At 40.5% G+C, this 17,809-nt stretch overlaps 3 protein-coding genes across 6 annotated transcripts in view; 2 read left to right on the top strand and 1 right to left on the bottom strand.

Moving 5' to 3' along the window:
• LOC127616210 (KN motif and ankyrin repeat domain-containing protein 4-like) overlaps positions 1 to 17,809 on the bottom strand; it is a 198,426-nt gene that overhangs the window by 24,835 nt on the left and 155,782 nt on the right. The window lies entirely within an intron of this gene.
• LOC127616214 (phosphoglucomutase-1-like) lies at positions 80 to 6,523 on the top strand. Of its 3 annotated transcripts, none has more exons than XM_052087679.1 (11): positions 80 to 1,463; positions 2,754 to 2,916; positions 3,107 to 3,253; positions 3,362 to 3,487; positions 3,713 to 3,903; positions 4,154 to 4,209; positions 4,681 to 4,796; positions 4,872 to 5,007; positions 5,547 to 5,730; positions 5,817 to 5,945; positions 6,280 to 6,523. In XM_052087679.1, the coding sequence occupies exons 1-11, from the start codon at positions 1,206 to 1,208 to the stop codon at positions 6,367 to 6,369; spliced, it is 1,596 nt and encodes a 531-aa protein (XP_051943639.1). In that variant the 5' UTR covers positions 80 to 1,205; the 3' UTR covers positions 6,370 to 6,523. The 3 variants fall into 3 exon arrangements, with proteins under 3 accessions (XP_051943639.1, XP_051943638.1, XP_051943641.1); XM_052087678.1 differs by having other exon boundaries at positions 4,055 to 4,209; XM_052087681.1 differs by lacking the exon at positions 80 to 1,463 and adding an exon at positions 2,150 to 2,679 and having other exon boundaries at positions 4,055 to 4,209.
• LOC127616232 (leptin receptor gene-related protein-like) lies at positions 8,036 to 12,477 on the top strand. Of its 2 annotated transcripts, XM_052087704.1 has the most exons (5): positions 8,036 to 8,328; positions 8,554 to 8,629; positions 9,552 to 9,738; positions 10,516 to 10,628; positions 11,674 to 12,477. In XM_052087704.1, coding segments are annotated over exons 1-5 (393 nt in total). In that variant the 5' UTR covers positions 8,036 to 8,312; the 3' UTR covers positions 11,675 to 12,477. The 2 variants fall into 2 exon arrangements, with proteins under 2 accessions (XP_051943664.1, XP_051943663.1); XM_052087703.1 differs by having other exon boundaries at positions 8,041 to 8,328; positions 10,516 to 12,477.

Raw genomic sequence — 17,809 nt, 5'->3', positions numbered from 1 at the left:
CCTTACCAAGAGAGTGACAAACATTAACTTTATCTTCCATTTAAAATAGGGATGGGCAGCTTCAATTCTAGAGGGGGGCACATTCTGTATTTTTTCATTTTAAAAAATGTTTTTTCCTTAATTTTCCCCACCGTATTTTTGAATAATCTTGCGGGTTTATGACTAATAATAATAATAATCCTTTTTAATTTGTTAATTTTTACCCATTCGTGATGTAAATAAACACACATTGGGCTTTATTTTCCCAGCCATGAACTCGTAAAAATAAGCGCATCTTCATTTTCATGGTGGAGAAAGTCTGAGACACATGATTGGGGGTACAAGGCGCTCTCCAAGTCCCCACTCCAGCGCAGCCAACTTTAAATCATCCGCAAGTAGAGATCCTGCAGTTTCTTTTAAATGTACTTGGCATGCACCGAGATCCCGCATCTGCTGTGCATGCCATGTAGACCGTCCTCCTCTCTTTGCGCTGAATTTAAATTGAATGATGGGAGCTTCTTCCATTGGATGGCAAACAAGTTGGCTGCGTTCCCTCCCACAGCGGTGCAACATCTCCTTTCTACCTGCGTAAGTAGGAAAACTCTACCTCGCCGCACAGTTAGATTGCATTTTGCATTTGCACGGAAGTACTTGCAAAATTGTATTCTCCCTAAAGAAGCTTTTTTGCTGTAATGTATCGGTGCTTGCCACATGACCACTGTCTTCCATCTATTATTAGAGTCGATTATGTGTTTTGTTAAGAGGGTGTAAAAGCCATATATCCCCTTGCAATTTCTGTCCAGTGATATTGTAATTGCCCCTTTCATTGCTAATGCTCCTCCTTCAACATAAGATGCCATGCATGCAAGTCACCACCCTGTTTCAACACATACACGCCCAAGCACAACTTTATGGCTTGACAGTGATTTCCCTGCACATGTGTGAAGGAGCGTCTTCAGTTACTCGCCCTGCGTCTGCACACACACACACACACACACACGCGCACACACACACACACACACACACACACACACACACATATTAGTTTGAAAAGTTATTTTGGGTCCAGTTAGGACTACTGTCACCCTGTGCACACTGCGGGGGGAAATAAGAGGAGGAGTCAAGATTTAAGCCAGCAGTTCCATCTCTGTAATACGTTCTCTCAAAACAACAGCTTTCCTCTCGCTTTGCCTGCTGCTGCATTGGGTGAAAATTTCAAAACAAAGATGGACAACAGTCCTCTGCGGGTGCTGACTGTCCCTACATTCCCTTACGCTGACCAGAGACCAGGTACCAACGGTCTGAGAAGAAAGGTCCATGTCTTCCAGTCCAGGAGGAACTATCTGCACAACTTCATCCAGAGTATCTTCTCCTCCATTGACCTCCGTGACCGTCAGGGTTCCACAGTGGTGGTGGGGGGAGATGGACGCTTCTTTAACCAAACAGCTATTGAGGTCATTGTGCAGATGGCAGCTGCCAATGGGGTCAGTGACACCATTTGTGCTCATTTACTTACTTTATCCATGCACAGTGCAAGCATCCCTAAAATTGTTATAATTGTCATAATTTCTTAACAGATCAGATCGGCTGGGTGGGTTATGCAGATATTTTGCATTTTCTGCAAAATCAGTGATTAGTCGTAATGCTGTAATTTGCAGAACAATCGACGCCGTCAATCAGATAAAGCATAAATATGATGGCAAACACAATCTTGTTCACTCTAGCAACATTCTGTGCTGCCATCGTTAATGGCTAAAGTTTCTCCGCATATGCAGTCAATTTTTTTTTTCAAATGTTTTAAAATTAATCATTTTGGCCAGGCCAATCCGAATTACGTGCAAATACTGGGAGTAGACTGGACAGTAAATACACAAGTTGTTCAAATAGATTGGATGCATTGGTCCATCTTCTGATTGACTCAGTGATCAGTTATTGTTTGATCACGTTAAGCCTATTTGTAACTCTTCAAAACATACCTTGATATGTTTTGACACCCAAATGTGCAGAATCAGAAAAGCAGAAAATTCTGCCATAGATTGAGAACTTACTCTATAGTGCAATTGCAAAATTTACATTTTTTCTATCCAAGATCAACTAATTTAATATAAACATAATTTATTATCATTGATGTCTGTTATTAATACAGCCAACCATCCATGTGCTGCACCGCTTAACCTCATTAGGGTCACGGGTGATCTGTAGCCTCATTTAATGTCTGCAATTTGATCCCTTAGGCACTGTGATGTCATTTTCAGTCGCCAGAATGTGTCAATGCAATTCAAAATGGCCTCCTCCTGAGATGGTTGAAAATAAGTGTATTTTTCTGCTTAATTCATGTTTCACAAACGCAAAATTAATCAGAGTTCCATGTTTGGACTAACATGAGAAAATCACATGACCAAACCCAGAAAACAGGTGAGCCTTGACGGTCGTTTCCTGAGCCCTAACAAACTGTGATGTCATTTTTAGTTGACAGCAAGTGGCACGACAAGCCAAAATGGCCGCACCTTAAATGGATAAAGACTGGTGGATTTTTCATCTTAATTGATAGTCCACAAATGCAATACTAATCAGAATACTGTGTTTTAACTCACATGGTCGCATAGAACACATTATTGGAAAGAACATTTTTGACTCAACTTCCCCTTTTAGTGAAATTTGACTCCTTGGAAGAAGAAGCACATCAAATCCAATGAAGTGGTATGCTTGCTTTCATCACGCCGAGTAAAACACCCACACTCACGCACAGATATTTACCTGTGACATTTTCTCAGGTGGGCCGTCTCATTGTTGGTCACCATGGATTAATGTCCACGCCGGCTTGCTCCTGCGTGATCAGGAAATTCAAAGCCATTGGTGGCATCATCCTCACTGCCAGTCACAATCCTGCAGGGCCGGACGGAGATTTGGGCATCAAGTTCAACACTGCAAATGGAGGTATGCAGGGGGGGGGGGGGGGGGGGGGGGCATTACTCAAGAATACTGTAATAATATCCAACTAAATGAATAACTCAGAGTCACTGAGGCAAACTGTACAAAGCCAAGCGCACAGTATTGATATGACATTTGAGAGTCAGGGAAACGTTTTAACACATGTGGCTGAATGATTTCTTTTCGTTTCATCAAGGTCCAGCCAATGACACCGTCACAAACAAGATCTATCAAATCAGCAGAACTATTGAGGAGTTTGCCATCTGCCCCGGGCTCAGACTGGATCTCACAACTCTGGGCAAACAGACATTTGATCTGGAGAACAAGTTCAAACCCTTTATAGGTGAATGAACTGAAACCAAAATGGACAAAAGTAACTTTACGAGGCTCTCAACCAGCAAAACTTAAAGCTTCTCTTTTCATTTTTTGGGGTTTGGGGGATCGTTTCAAGTTGAAATTGTGGATGCTGTGGAGTCCTATGCTAACTTGATGAGGAACATCTTTGATTTTGCTGCCCTGAAGGAGCTCCTATCTGGTGAGAACCACATCACGATAAGACTGGATGCCATGCATGGAGGTGAGACTTTTTTGTTGTTGTTTTTCTTGAAAAAAAAAATCCCACTTAAACCATTGAGCAGAGTTTAGGTGTCATTTTGTCACAGACTGATGAACATGTAAAATCAAGAATAACGTGTCCACATCAGGTGACTATAAATTCATATGGCTCCATGCTAATGTCCACAGTCCAACTTCATCCAACAGGTAAGCCTCAAGTCCATGTTTGTCTGTTTCTACTCTCTAGTGGTAGGTCCGTATGTGAAGAGAATTCTGTGTGAAGAGTTGGGCTGTCCTGCCAATTCTGCCGTGAACTGTGTCCCAATGGAGGACTTTGGAGGTCAATGTCCCGATCCTAACCTCATCCACGCGGCAGACCTGGTTGACAGCATGAGGGATGGAGAACCTGACTTTGGTGCAGCTTTCGATGGTGATGGGGTGTGTGCCCCAGATGTAAAAAATTCAACGAGAGAAGCCTAATTGCTGTGCTTTACATATCAAAGAAATCAGTCTTTGGCTTCTGTGACTAAAATGAATGTGAAGTCGAGGTTTCTGATTTCTTCTTTCTGTTTGCTTATTGGCTCTCTAGGATCGAAACATGATCCTCGGGAAGCACGGCCTCTTTGTTAGCCCGTCTGACTCTGTGGCCGTCATTGCTGACAACATCTTTTGTATCCCATACTTTCAGCACAGAGGCGTGAGGGGCTTTGCCCGCAGCATGCCCACAAGTGCAGCCTTAGACAGGTAAAACGTTTGGCGTAATTTGGATTGAAAAGAACAGTGCATGTGTGTTGCTTTTTTTTTTGCTTCCTATACCTTCCAAAAATAGGATCAACCTCCACAAAAGGTTTTCAGAGAATAAGAATGATAATGAGTGTAAAAAAATTAAATATAGCCCAGAGGTTTTGTGAAGAAGGGGCATCCCATTTAAAGCAGTAAAGGTCCGGCTGTGCCCAATAAATTTTAAATGACATCTGCAGTTTGACCCTTCAAACAAGAAATACATTTCCACTATTTTATGGGATTTTAGTGGATTGTGTTTGACTGTAGAGTGGCCATTTTGGATATGACAAGCAATGCGCGAAAGCTCGGCTAGCTTGACTAAGCTTGGATAAAGTGACCATAAAATATATTCATCAAGTTTTGTGGTTTTGTTTCCGTTTCAATTCTATCTGTGTGTGCTTCAAATGATGTCTATTTTTGTATTTCTTGCAGAGTAGCCAAGGCAACAAAAATAGAGCTATATGAAACTCCCACTGGGTGGAAGTTCTTTGGAAACCTCATGGATGCAGGTCGACTGTCTTTGTGTGGAGAAGAAAGCTTTGGAACAAGTACTACTTAAGCCTCAGGTTTTATTTTTGAATATTTTTCAGTGTATGATTGCTTTGTTATATATCATGTTTCAGGTGGAGACCATATTCGCGAAAAGGATGGGCTTTGGGCTGCGCTGGCGTGGCTGTCCATCCTTGCCACACGAAGACAAAGTGTGGAAGACATACTTAAATACCATTGGCTAAAATATGGAAGAAACTACTACACCAGGTCTGATGTGGCCAAAAGCAGCCGTTTTCAAAGACTTGACACATTTACACCGACAGTGAGTCAAGGAATCAAAAGTGAGAGATATCAAACTCATTTGCTAATAGGCCACGCGGTGAAAAAGTGTTTAGCGCGTCTGCTTCACATTTGATTTCTAAGGTTGGCTGTTTTTTTATTGTGGCCTGCGATTGGCTGGCAACCAGCACAAGGAGCACCTCCGCCTCAGAGTCAGATGGGTTAGGCTCCAGATCACAGATGGCCATGATGAAGACAAGCTCTGTAGATTACAAACTGGTCAAACAGCAGAAGAAAAAACACACATTTTCTCAGTACATTACTGCCCTCTAGTGGGTATTATATGTTATTGCAGGATCCGACAGTCGTTTCGCGTGAATCGTGTGACTGAAATATTACTTTAAAATATGTTTTATATCATGAAGTTGTTTTGAAGTTGACCTAGGGGATTGCACCATTAAAAATCTTTCACTGTAACCAGAAGGAAGCATAATCCATAGTTGTTGTTGTTTTTTTGGGGGCTCCAGATATGATTATGAGAACATAGATATTGATGCAGCCTGCGAAATGATGGAGGATCTCGAGATCATGATTGCAGACAAATCATTTGTGAAGCGGCGATTTGCAGTGGAAGACAAAATCTACCAAGTGGAAAAGGCAGACAATTTTGAATACACAGACCCAGTTGACAGCAGTATCACACGAAACCAGGTAATAGTGTGCAGCACAAAGACATACCACTTCATAGTATGACAAGTTCTGGAAGGCATGTCTGGAAATTGACATTTCCTTTGTAGGGTCTAAGGATCAACTTCTCTGATGGCTCTCGGATCATATACAGACTCAGTGGTACAAGTAGTGGTGGGGCCACAGTTCGAATCTACCTGGAAAGCTATGAGAAGGAACATGTCTTTCAAGAAACACAGGTAAATAAAAAACTTAAAACAAAATATTTTCAAAAACATAAATATGAATTGCTTAGGAAAGAAAAACATTGAATTTATTTTAATATTCTATAGAAATTGAAACAAAAAGAAGCTGGTCAAATAGACACATGAAAATGTTAAGGAAAAAATTACTTGAATGAAATATCAGCTATTTGTATTATTTCTTAAATGTTAAAAAAAAAAAGAATGTATCCAATATGAGAGTATTTCATAATACTGCAACTTTCCAAAGTATTTTGTCATCGTCTTAATAAACTTTGACTTGTTTATCATATCATTTTTGCGCTAACCAAAATTTGTTTTTGTGGGACAGGTAGTGCTGTCACCGTTGGCTACAATTGCTATCAAGATTTCCCAGCTTCATCACAGGACTGGTCGAACTGGTCCATCAGTCATCACATAACCAAACCCGCCAGTTGCTTTTATTTTAAATATGAACTTTCTATTTCAAGTTTTTATTCTAAAGTGGCAACAAAACAAGTCTTTGAATTTGAGGCAACAGTATAATGCATGTGACTGTGCCACATTAAACGGCTCTTTATTTTTGGTTTGACTGACTTGACTTTTCCTCTTTTATTTTTTTTTGTCTCAGGTAGCTGGGACTAGTTAAGGCAACGTTTTACAGTCAAGTCAGTATTTTATTTTGCTGCGTCCGTTTTACTAAGATAAGAAGATAAGAAACCCTTTATTCGTCTCACAATGGAGAAATTCCCAATTTACAGCAGCAAAATTATGAAGGAGTTTTCTCCACAGGGTGTCTTGGCTCTCCCTTAGAGATAAGGTGAGAAGCTCGGTCATCCGGGAGGGGCTGAGAGTAGAGCCGCTTCTCCTCCACATCGAGAGGAGCCAGATGAGGTGGCTCGGGCATCTAATTCGGATGGCTCCTGGACGCCTCCCTGGTGAGGTGTTCCGGGCATGTCCCACTGGCAGGAGACCCGGGGGACGACCCAGGACACGCTGGAGAGACTATGCTCGAAGAAGTGGCTGAGGAGAGGGAAGTCTGGGCTTCCCTCCTAAAGCTGCTGCCTCCGCGACCCGACCCCAAATAAGCGGTGAAAAATGAATGGATGGATGGAAAATTATGAAAGGGAGAAGTAGAAGAACAAAAGTATATATATAGAGTATATACAGTATATAATATATATGTGTGTATAAAAAAGAACAAAAAGTACAGAAATAAATAGAAATTATAAAATATAAATATAAGCATATTAAAAATGGGTGAGGTACTGTCACTATCAATCTGTTATTTGTATTTGTTGAATAATATCACATGATCACCCCTAATGCTTCATACTGGAAAATTGAAAGTCATCAGGGAATGACGTCCGTAAATTGGAGTGAAATTGGTGGGTGCTGAGGGATAAAAAGCCAACTTGCTCATGCATACACAACACCTTATCTCATTGCAGGTGACATTTGCACAATAAAACTTATTTGGAGACTACCATTTTATCACAACAATTAATAGAAGCAAGACAATGCGAGGCAGCTGCATTTATGTAGGATTGTAGGGCATTTCATATATATTAACTCAATGTGCTTCACATAGTTACATAACAACATTTAAAGGCAAAACAATTTAAGAAGGCTAGTACGGCAGAATAGAACAATTTTTGGAATTGACATCTGCTTTAACTTCATTATTTCTTTCTTTTTTTTAACTCCCGCTTTACGTTCATCATTTCTTTCTTTTTTAAGTTTTAGCATTTTATTTCCAAATAATTCTAGAGATACCACTGCAAATGGAATGCCAAGTTAAAGAAATCATACACTGGTGGCACAGCATTATTATTTTTTTCATCCCAAAATGCTTTGCGTTGGTTAAGTGGGCACAGTCATGAAAACATTTGACAGTGGATATTGAAAAATATTGAGAACCACTGCCCCGTTTGAGGTACGACTTGGCGACTGTATTAAAACGTTTCAACAAATTCCAAACGAACCTTTGTGACATGAAGAAGATGACGTTTATTTCGTAAAAGCATTGCTTCGCTTTGGCTTTCACACGAAACTCCTTTCGGCGCGTTCTAATTGCGTCAACTGAATAACGAGTCAGTTATAACAGTCAGTTGAGTCTAACACGTTATCATGCGATGAAATCAACGATCTCGACACCAATGGCTCTGTGACAATCTCAAGGCCACATTTGCAATCGGTTAACCAATAAACGAAGTCAGGACAAAGTTGAGTCATTGTGGTCGTCGCAGGAGCTCGTAAGCATCAACATTGTCTGTTAAGTCACGTGACCAAGGACAAGGAAGGGAAACCCTGACGAGCGAAGTAGGAAGTCCGGAACGTAAACAAAACCGAAAAGAAACCAAAATCACCAACTAGTTGTCCACAATGCCTGGTATTAAAGGTATTTGCTGAAGTGTGCAAACTGACTTTTGGATGGTGTGGACAATTTGTTGCTTTTGACTTTTCTCAAGTAGTTTAGATCCATGACGAACTTAGCGTCGCGTTGATATCTGAAAGTTCCGACAGTCACTACAGTTATTACTGATATGCAGCATGTGTTATGTTTTAACAAATATCCGATGTCGCTTTTAACAATTTTCACATGGATACTTTTCTCTTCCACTAGACCTGGTCGGGTTGTCTTTTGGTGGCGCCATCGGTCTGACGTTTCTGTTTCTCGGTTGTGCAGTGGAACAATATGGGTACGTTGTTTGATCGAACAAAGGCATTCAACAACCTCGTCTCATACAAGCCTCGTTTAGTTACAGAGGACATATAAAATATTCATTTGGGAGTGACAACGTTACAATGGAAATTATTGATATTGTTAAGGGATGCAGTCACGTGACTTTGTAGTGTAAAGCACGGTTACCAGCGGTCGACTGAAGTGTGAACACGAAATTGCAACGTAAAGCAAGCAAAGTCTGACAAGAAAACCACCCCTGTAGCCTGTTGCTAACATTAACACTTAATAATGACATGTCTGCTGAGAATGTGTATTCTGTTCAATTTTTGTACCTTTTTAGCTTGTTATTATTTCAAGTATTGATTCGGAACTAAACAGGTCATATATATGGCACACTTACCGGTACGTACTGTTACTGCATTTTTTATTTCGTATGTAAGGATGGGCGAGTAAGGGTACCGGCCTTAATTTTAGGTACTCACACAGGCGGGTTTTTAGCAGCCATCAGTACTTAAAGGCGAGATCAACCCTAAAATTGTATTTATAATATGTTCTATGGAGCGCCATTAGTCTAAACACAATATTCTGATGAATATTACATTTGTGGAATATGAATGAAGCAGCAAATTCCAGCCTGTTTTTATCCATCTCAGACTACGGACATTTTTCCACTCTTGTCGATGGAAAATGATACCAAAGTTGCTCAGAGCTGAGGTAATGAAACTCTGATGTCACTTTTAGTTGATTGCCATTGGCAAAATGACCGCCCCCTGAGAGGGATAAGAACTGGTAAAAAAAAAAAAAAACTTCTATATAAAACACTAACAACCATAAATTCAGTCAGAATCTGGATAAATAGCTATCATAATTCACAAATAGTCCTATAACATCAAATTATCTGTTTTCTTTTTTGTCGTCCCCCCCCCCCCCCCTCCCAGAGTTTACTGGCCATTGTTTGCACTGATTTTCTACATCCTGAGTCCGCTCCCACTCATCATAGCCAACCGTGTCAGTGATGACACAGACTCCTCCAGCAATGCATGCAGAGAACTGGCCTATTTCTTAACAACTGGAATCGTCGTGTCAGCTTATGGCTTCCACATTGTCCTCGCTCATAGTAGCACAGTGAGTTCCCTCTCAACATGAAGAGATCTTTTTATAGTTTGGTTTGGTGACTATTCTGTCGAGAGAACATCATTTTTTCGTCACCCTGGCTTTCTGGAGCAAATAATGTCAGAGAGAGAGATATTTTTATAAGTGCTGAATCATTTCGATCATTTTAAGAAAAATTAAATTGTACATACTTTCAGCTTCTCATGACAAAATAATCCACTTTCCTCTCCTGAAAGTCAAGTAATTATTTTTGTGTTAATCAGAATAGATCATTTGCAATATTTAATATGATTGCAAGAGCAATATGTGTGCTGATTTTTTTTCCGACGGTTCACAAACCAAATCAGTAACTGAATCTTAATTAGATGTTTGTGCATCTTTTTGCACTGTCATCTTGAAGTAGTGTCATGTTTTTTCAATGAAGGGATGGAAATGGAAGCAGTTTTTCATCCGATTAATCGTCAGATTAATCAGTGTAGCACTTCACGCATTTAAATATCCACTGTGTGTCTTTTTTGTTGTTGTTGTTGTCATGTGTTTAGTTTTGCAGTCAACTCCCAACTGGGGTGTTAATCAACATCTTTAAACACAAGCAGTACTCCGGGTGCTTTCACAATATAGGAACTTGCATACGCACACACCACACCATTTGGCACGTGAATCATTTTGTTTCGATTCGAATGTTTCTATTGTTTGTCAGAAGCCAAAATGGAACTCCAAATTAAGTAGTTAATTACCCGCGCGGTCCTTGGATACGGCTACGTTAACCTCCTTGTTTCTCACTTGCAGATCGAGTGGGGTGCCTGTGGTCTTGCGCTGACAGGAAATACGATCCTCTTCATCACAATCTTCGGCTTTTTTATGGTCTTTGGAAGAGGCGACGAATTCAGTTGGGAACAGTGGTAAAGTGTTTTTGTTGGAAGTGGGCAGACACAAGGATGAATAGATGGTCTGACTGACTGTCGGTCGGGTGGGTGGCTGGCTTGGCAGCAGACTATGCAATACAGTAATCCCTCGCTATAACACGGTTCATCTTTCACGACGTCGCAGTTTCACATTTTTTTGTGCACATTTTTTTTTTTAACAGTGCATTGTGATCTGCATCCTGATTGGCTATGGAATTGTAGACTAATGTCAACAGTCTTCCACGACTCATCGCTGTACAGCATGCCAAATTTTCTCCATGACCAAACCCACAACGTCGATGAAACATTCTGTACAGTTGCACCCCCGCGATAAATGAGGGATTACTGTACTCAATTTTGATTTGAGCGAGGCAACCAAATTTGAAATGTGTCGGCTGTCTTGTCATGGTCTTTATTATGGCCTGACACAAAGCCTTGGGCTCTATTATTGTGCCTTACATGTGGGACACCAGAGCCAAACCGTCAACCCACATAGCTTTAACCACATAATTGTATCTCTAAACCTGTGTTGGCTTACATTTTTTTAAGCTACTTGGTCTGATCAATGGACCGCAATAATCAAACCACACTGACTAGCTTGCTGTGTTGTTGCATTGTCTTTACCATTGCAATGGGGTCCGGCTAATGTAGCTGTACTGCTTGTTTTAAAAAAGTCATCCTTGTTCATGCGACATCTGACAAACACAAGTTGGATGTCCAAGAGTGATAATGTTTATGTATCTTGCCAATGAAAATAGCTTTTTTTCCCCTGTCATTTTTAAAGCATTCGATTTTTTATCTTCTGCAATCATAAATATTCTCACCAAAGATCATACGTACCTGCCTGCTGAACGTTTTGGGGAGGCACGTTTTTATTCATTCACTGTGTGAACATGCAGTCTTTTATAGTCAAGTGTTTTCCCTATTTCTGAAGACGACAGCAATAGAATTTAGACATTTTACAGGGTGACCCAAAATGATTGCAACCAGCACTCCAGCTGATCAAATTGTTCTTGATCATGGTATTTATCGAAATTTTCAGATTATTCGAAAGGAAGGCATAGCAAATGGAACCTTCAACAGCTTTTTCTGAAAACGCCGTGGACAACTGAGCAGAGGACGTTTTGCATGGACATCTATTGTCAGACCAGGTCATTGAAATCTACGCAGGTGAAATTTGGAAGGAAGTTCAAGGTAAATTTATACTTGGAACAACTCTTGATTTACAGATGGGACAATAAATTCAGGACCAAAGGAAGGAGCAATAAAGATGAAGAGGTCCAAAAGACAAATGCTAGCCAAGATCGGAGCTTTTTTAAGTGAGGAAGGAGTGTGCGTGCGTGTGTCGGTGGCGTCATGATGGACATGTGGAGCCCCTTTTAGAAAGGAGATACATTTTTAACCACACGGACTAAAGAGCCGTAATTCTCAGGACTGAATTGTTATTGATTCAGATATGGATTGCAGTCATTTCGGGTCACCCTGTACATTTTGAGTGGTGGTCCGTCGTCATAATGAGTAAAGGGCATCCAAAAAGAAAACCAATGTTGGTGTTTTGATTCTCGTTCAAATGCAAATTATGAGGCAATACGGCATGTTTTCTCTGCTGCATTTCCATTGACTTCTTATAGGCAACTTGATTAAATGATTGCTCATTTCCTGAAATGCAGCTCTTTTCCTCACATGTATGTACAGTATGTCTCATCTCGACTCAAGGGTGTCAATTAGGTCTTCCAACACTAACGGGTGCTTAGACTCTCAAAAATATTTTTATAACCTCTTGACTGAATTTTGTTTTCTCACACTTGTTAAAATTGTGTTGGAAAATAAAAATGCCTAAGCTTTGTCTTGCTGTTTTGTTCAGTGAGTCTGGCCTCTTTTGGGCAGTGCTGATGGGTGCCGCATGTACATTGAGTTAGACACTACTGTATACTGTCCACTGTCCAGAATTCACTTTGGGGCTGCAATGTTTATTCCTTAAATGCACTTTGACTGGGAGAAAAAAATCCTACTTCATAAATGCTATTTTTTATGGTCAACAGGATTCATCCATAATGTCCCTGAGATAAGATAAGATATCCTTTATTCGTCCCACAATGGGGAAATTTACAAGAGGATACTTGGATGTTCTGTGAAGCACGACTTGATTCCTGAATGTATTTCCTTGCGATGTACCCTGTAAGAACTCCACACAGGGAGGCTGGAGCTGGAACTGAACACGGTACCTCTGCACTGTGAGGTCGACACGCTAACCACTGGACCACCGGGCCACCCGATGCAGTCGAGTCTTTGCATATGCCATGACCTGGATTCAAACCAAGATTGCTGCGACCACAACGCAGGGTACTAACCACTACACAATCACGACACGACCTGTGAACTCTCCTCGATGAATTTATTGCCTTGACAATTACACATTTCATTGTAAAACCATGGCATTTTGATGACTTTCACACGAGATGTGCTGCGCTACAGTGACACTGAACATGTTAGTGGGAATGAAAAGGGTTCTGGGACGCTTCACCTTGGTTGTTGGACAACTGTTGCTTGGCAACAGCCGTAGCATTCACATTGTTCGCCAAGACGTGGCCTTGAATGCAACACAACACTAATAGAGTAGCATTAGATGGGCATATTTGGAACGGTTCGGAAATATGGAATCCGTTTGACTGTCATTTATAAATAGTAATCAAACAGGCTAGCCATCCGCAAAAAGTCGTTTTACGGTGTCGGTTCAACAGCTGCTTGACCAGACGGATTAATATTGTGCTCCGGCTGTTGTGTCGGATGGATCCCGGCGGGAGTGGGACGGCGCGAGCCGGTGGAGCACACAGGCATTGGCTCGCGGAGGGATATGCGTAGCCGGTGAAGGAGCCAATTGATGGGCTCGTTTGGGTAACGAGCGCGAATCGCCTGAATAAAAGACCTCCGACAAATGAGAACGAGTTGACAACGTCGAGGGCTGGACTGGGAACATTCCTCGAACAATACCGCTGGGTAAACCTGCTCTCTCTTGAGGTATACACACTCGAAAATAATTATTTCGGAATGTATTTTTAATTTTTTTTTACTTCACCAATTTCTGTTCTGTGTCCACTTTTGCAATATTCAAACATGCAGAACATGGAATCCGTAATATTCGGCTTAATTTACTTCGTTCGGCTTTGATGTAGCGTGCCTTTTTTAAGTTCATGTTGAAAAGCCAACTTACAACATCTCTTCGTGTAGTTGGCAATTTCCTTCTGAAGATGTGGACAGAATGCAGCCCACACGCCATTGCCTAATAATGCAAGTTTATGGCACAGCTCTGTCCTGAACATGGTCGTATTTGAGGGAATGGATTTAGGAGATATGCACGTCCAATACATAAACAATCCATTAAGAAATTAGGTCAGACAAGACTTGTGTGATTTAATTTAGTTGAACTGTCAGCAGATTTAGGAGTAATATTCATAATAAGAACTCTTTTAATAGTGGTGATTGGTGGTATGAGCAGCAGCAGTGGCAGCTTATCAGTGTCAGTGGTTTAATGAGACATAGCATCGTTTTATGTCAATGTGTTTTAGTTATTCATAAGGGATGGGCAAGTACTGTACCATTACCCGGTACCTGTATTGGTATCGAGCTGATACCTGGTGTTATTTCATTGTATTGATAACCGCAACCCTTTTGTGGCCGTTTTGCAATAAAGTACTTGAACATGCATGTCTGACAGATGCCCATTAGGAATGTGTTTGTTTTGTTTCCTTTTATTCAGTGTTCGACATAAAATATATATTTTATGAACAATTGGAAACAAAGCTTATAGAAAATTGCCATTAAGTTGGGGAATCTTTAAGGAAAATCCTACATTGGTGTATGTAGGGCTTTCTTTAAAATTATCTATCATTGTTCTTTGGGAGAAATTTTATATTTTAAAAGTACTTGTAGCACTGGTACTCACTTCGGGTATTCGTGACTGATCAAGAGTTCAGTATTTGTACTGGTATGGAAAAAATGTGGAATCGAACATCCCCATTCTTAATTTATTGTTTTAATAAGTCTTTGTTTTTAATGTCAGATTTTGACTTTATGTACAGCACTTTGTAGGTTGGCTTTGGTTGTTTTAAAGTGCTCGATCAATAAAGGTGAGTTGAGTAAAACAAAGAATTAGCCTATATCAGGGGTCTCAAACTCACGGTCCGAGGACCATTTGTGGCCAATATGTTGACAGCAAAGCTTAATAATACTGCAGGGCCCTTGTTTATTTATTTATTTTAAAAAATTGCTGTGCCATTGCCCTGGGTTTATTTATTTATTTATTTTCAAGTCTCTTATGGATTACCATATATCGGGCTCCTGACAGTTTTTGCGAAACGTAATTGTGAACTTGACATCAAGTAGAAGGAAAAATTTATATCCTGTCACCCGGTTTTTCAAAGCCTGCCATGAAGAGAAAAGTTGGCGATGAAAATAGTTTGTTGCTGTCAAAAGCTAACTGGTCAAAAGGGAGACTCCCATCAAGACTGTCCCAGTCAATCACAGGTCACATAGACAGAACACCATTCACGCTCACATTCACAGAACTGAACCAGCCACTGTCTGCGCTGAAGTCAGGCGAGCACACCACCACACCACAGTGCACATCTCAATTCAAAGATAATGAATACTTGCTGTGTCTTGGTTGCCATTTAGCGATTGGGGATTGTATCTATGTGAGTGCTGTTGGAAACCAAGCATCATGTAAGTGGCTTTAAATGCCGTCACGCTGTCATTCTGTTTGCCACATACAATGGAATTCATAGGTATGCTGTAGCCCTGAAAATATGTGTAACGGAATCTGCATTATGAACGAGCAGATTTGTATTTCTGACTTTGTTATTCATAGGGGCATCAAGAGGTGCTTTGACTATCACATGTACCTGTAATTGCCTTTTTAACTTGTATTTATTTCTTTATTTTAATTCCCTGTGGTTTATGCAGAATGCGGCCTACAATTGTGTGACTGATTGCATGTGATATTTTTGAGAATTCAAATTTTCTTACGAGCTGTGAGTCGAGAGGAGTGGGAAATGGTCCTCAGTCGAGCAGACATGATTGCCAAGGCTGAGCAATAATTTGACTCATCTTTTTTCATTTTCATTATCATCCACCTCCTGCTCATGCCCGAATTTTGTTATTGCTATTCATGCATTATTCACTGGCAGCTGTAGAAACGTGTAATAAATAAGTAAATTCACACATCTGTGCCAAATACCTCGAGGGAATCATTATATTTAACTCAATACCAATGAAAAGATTCAATAACATCCTCAGCACATGCAGTTACATGTTTTTGAAATTAACATTCAGTCAATTATTAAAATAGCATTTTTAGTCTGCGACACATTTAAACTGAAAAATGTTAACATTGACGCAAGAATCTTGGAAGCAGTTATTCAAATTATAATTTTTAGAAAAACGAATCAGTCAGACGAGTAACGAATGTTCAATTAGTGAAAATAAATGTTCTGGTCTTGTCAATTGAAAGACGGGACGGGACTGGGCTATGCTGAGGAACAAGCTGTTATTATCTATTTGCTATCCTGTTCTCCTCAGTTACATTCTAATTGCTGATTAAACAAAACCATGCTTTGCCTCGAGCCGCACTCACTTCTTGAGAATCAATTGTACCAGAATTTAGATTGGGCCATTTACAAGAGTGACGTAAATACACTCCCTCTTGTCTTCTTTCGTCTCCATTTCTACCAATTGACTACGCTGAATGTAATTTTGTTTTTGTGATCTAATCTTTGTGTTGTTCAGTTGCGGCCCACGAATATGCCATTTGGAGCAGAATATGGTCTTTTCTCCGTAATTGTAATTAATCAGTTGGGCTCTCGTGGTTAGTGATGTTGACGGTTGGGGTTACCGGTGGTCCACTCCAACTCCGAAGGAAATACTCCTCATGGCCTTGCATTTCTGGCCACTACGAAAGAACATCTCCTTGGAGGTGACCTCTTGCAGGATTCACATGCATTGAAATTATTACAACACTCTTCAAACGACATTGTTCAACGTTGTTGTTTCACGCACTGAGCACAATTGCATTTAGCAACACATACCAATACCAATTAGAGTACAGTCTAATAAGAAGATCTGCCTTGAGATAATGGGGTGGGTACTTTAAATTCCAATCAAATGGGCAATAAGACCACATAAGGCAGTGATCGTTTGGAAAAAGTAGGGCCGATTTCAAATATATACAAAAGATCTTTGAATATCCCGATTCAATTATGAACAGACAACAATTTGCACAAGTAACGGTTTCTTTTGGTCTCCTGGTCTTTCGTCTTTCACTGTTGTTGCTGCTGAACAGGAATGTGTTGACACAGATTCTCCCATAAACACAACAAAAATCATCAAGATTATTTACTAACGTGACGGAGGCAGTAACGTCCGGATTAAAGTCGAGTCAAGTCAACTTTATTGTTAAATGTGCTACATGTGCAACATTCAGCACAGATGAAATTACTTCCCTCTCAACCACAGGAGAGAGAGGAGCCGCTACGGCTACGCCATCAAAAGAAATGTTAACATAAAATGACAAAATAATGCAACATAACAAATAAGACACAGACAGTCGTGCAATCCCAACCCCTTTTTGTGTATACACTTTGTTGTTTGAAGCAGTTATAGATGAAAGAGGAGCGAATCAAAGTGTCCTTTCGTCATGCTCAAAATGTGCACACGTTTGCTACAAGCTAAGTTTGAAAGCTTGTTTTCAGAGTCTTGTTTTTTACATTATGCACAACTCCCATTTATTGTGCAATAATCTAATTGTAGCATGTATTTGTTACATATTTTGCAAAACATTTGTCTGAATTTTGTGGGGGCTTGGAACGGACTAGGGCATTTACATGGAAAACGCGTCTCTACTTACAAAATATTAGTTAAGATATTTCTTCCAGAACCAATGAATTTCATAAGTAGAGGTACCACTCTAGGCCCGGTAGTCCAGTGGTTAGCACGTAGGCTTCACAGTGCAGAGGTACCGGGTTCGATTCCAGCTCCGGCCTCCCTGTGTGGAGTTTGCATGTTCTCCCCGGGCCTGCGTGGGTTTTCTCCGGGTGCTCCGGTTTCCTCCCACATTCCAAAAACATGCGTGGCAGGCTGATTGAACACTCCAAATGTCCCAAGGTGTGAGTGTGAGCGTGGTT

This window comes from Hippocampus zosterae, chromosome 15 (assembly GCF_025434085.1).
Source record: "Hippocampus zosterae strain Florida chromosome 15, ASM2543408v3, whole genome shotgun sequence".
Lineage (NCBI taxonomy): Eukaryota > Metazoa > Chordata > Actinopteri > Syngnathiformes > Syngnathidae > Hippocampus > Hippocampus zosterae.
Note: the sequence above shows the minus strand (reverse complement) of the source record. Positions and strands in the feature narration are given on the sequence as shown.

Excerpts from the sequence above, each read along its gene's own strand:
- LOC127616214 (XM_052087678.1), top strand. The coding sequence starts at position 1,206 with ATGGACAACAGTCCTCTGCGGGTGCTGACTGTCCCTACATTCCCTTAC. Across the intron at positions 4,210-4,680 it reads ACAAGTGCAGCCTTAGACAG|AGTAGCCAAGGCAACAAAAA; the intron begins GTAAAACGTTTG and ends TATTTCTTGCAG. Across the intron at positions 5,946-6,279 it reads ATGTCTTTCAAGAAACACAG|GTAGTGCTGTCACCGTTGGC; the intron begins GTAAATAAAAAA and ends TTTGTGGGACAG.
- LOC127616232 (XM_052087703.1), top strand. Across the intron at positions 8,630-9,551 it reads TGTGCAGTGGAACAATATGG|AGTTTACTGGCCATTGTTTG; the intron begins GTACGTTGTTTG and ends CCCCCCTCCCAG. Across the intron at positions 9,739-10,515 it reads TCCTCGCTCATAGTAGCACA|ATCGAGTGGGGTGCCTGTGG; the intron begins GTGAGTTCCCTC and ends TCTCACTTGCAG.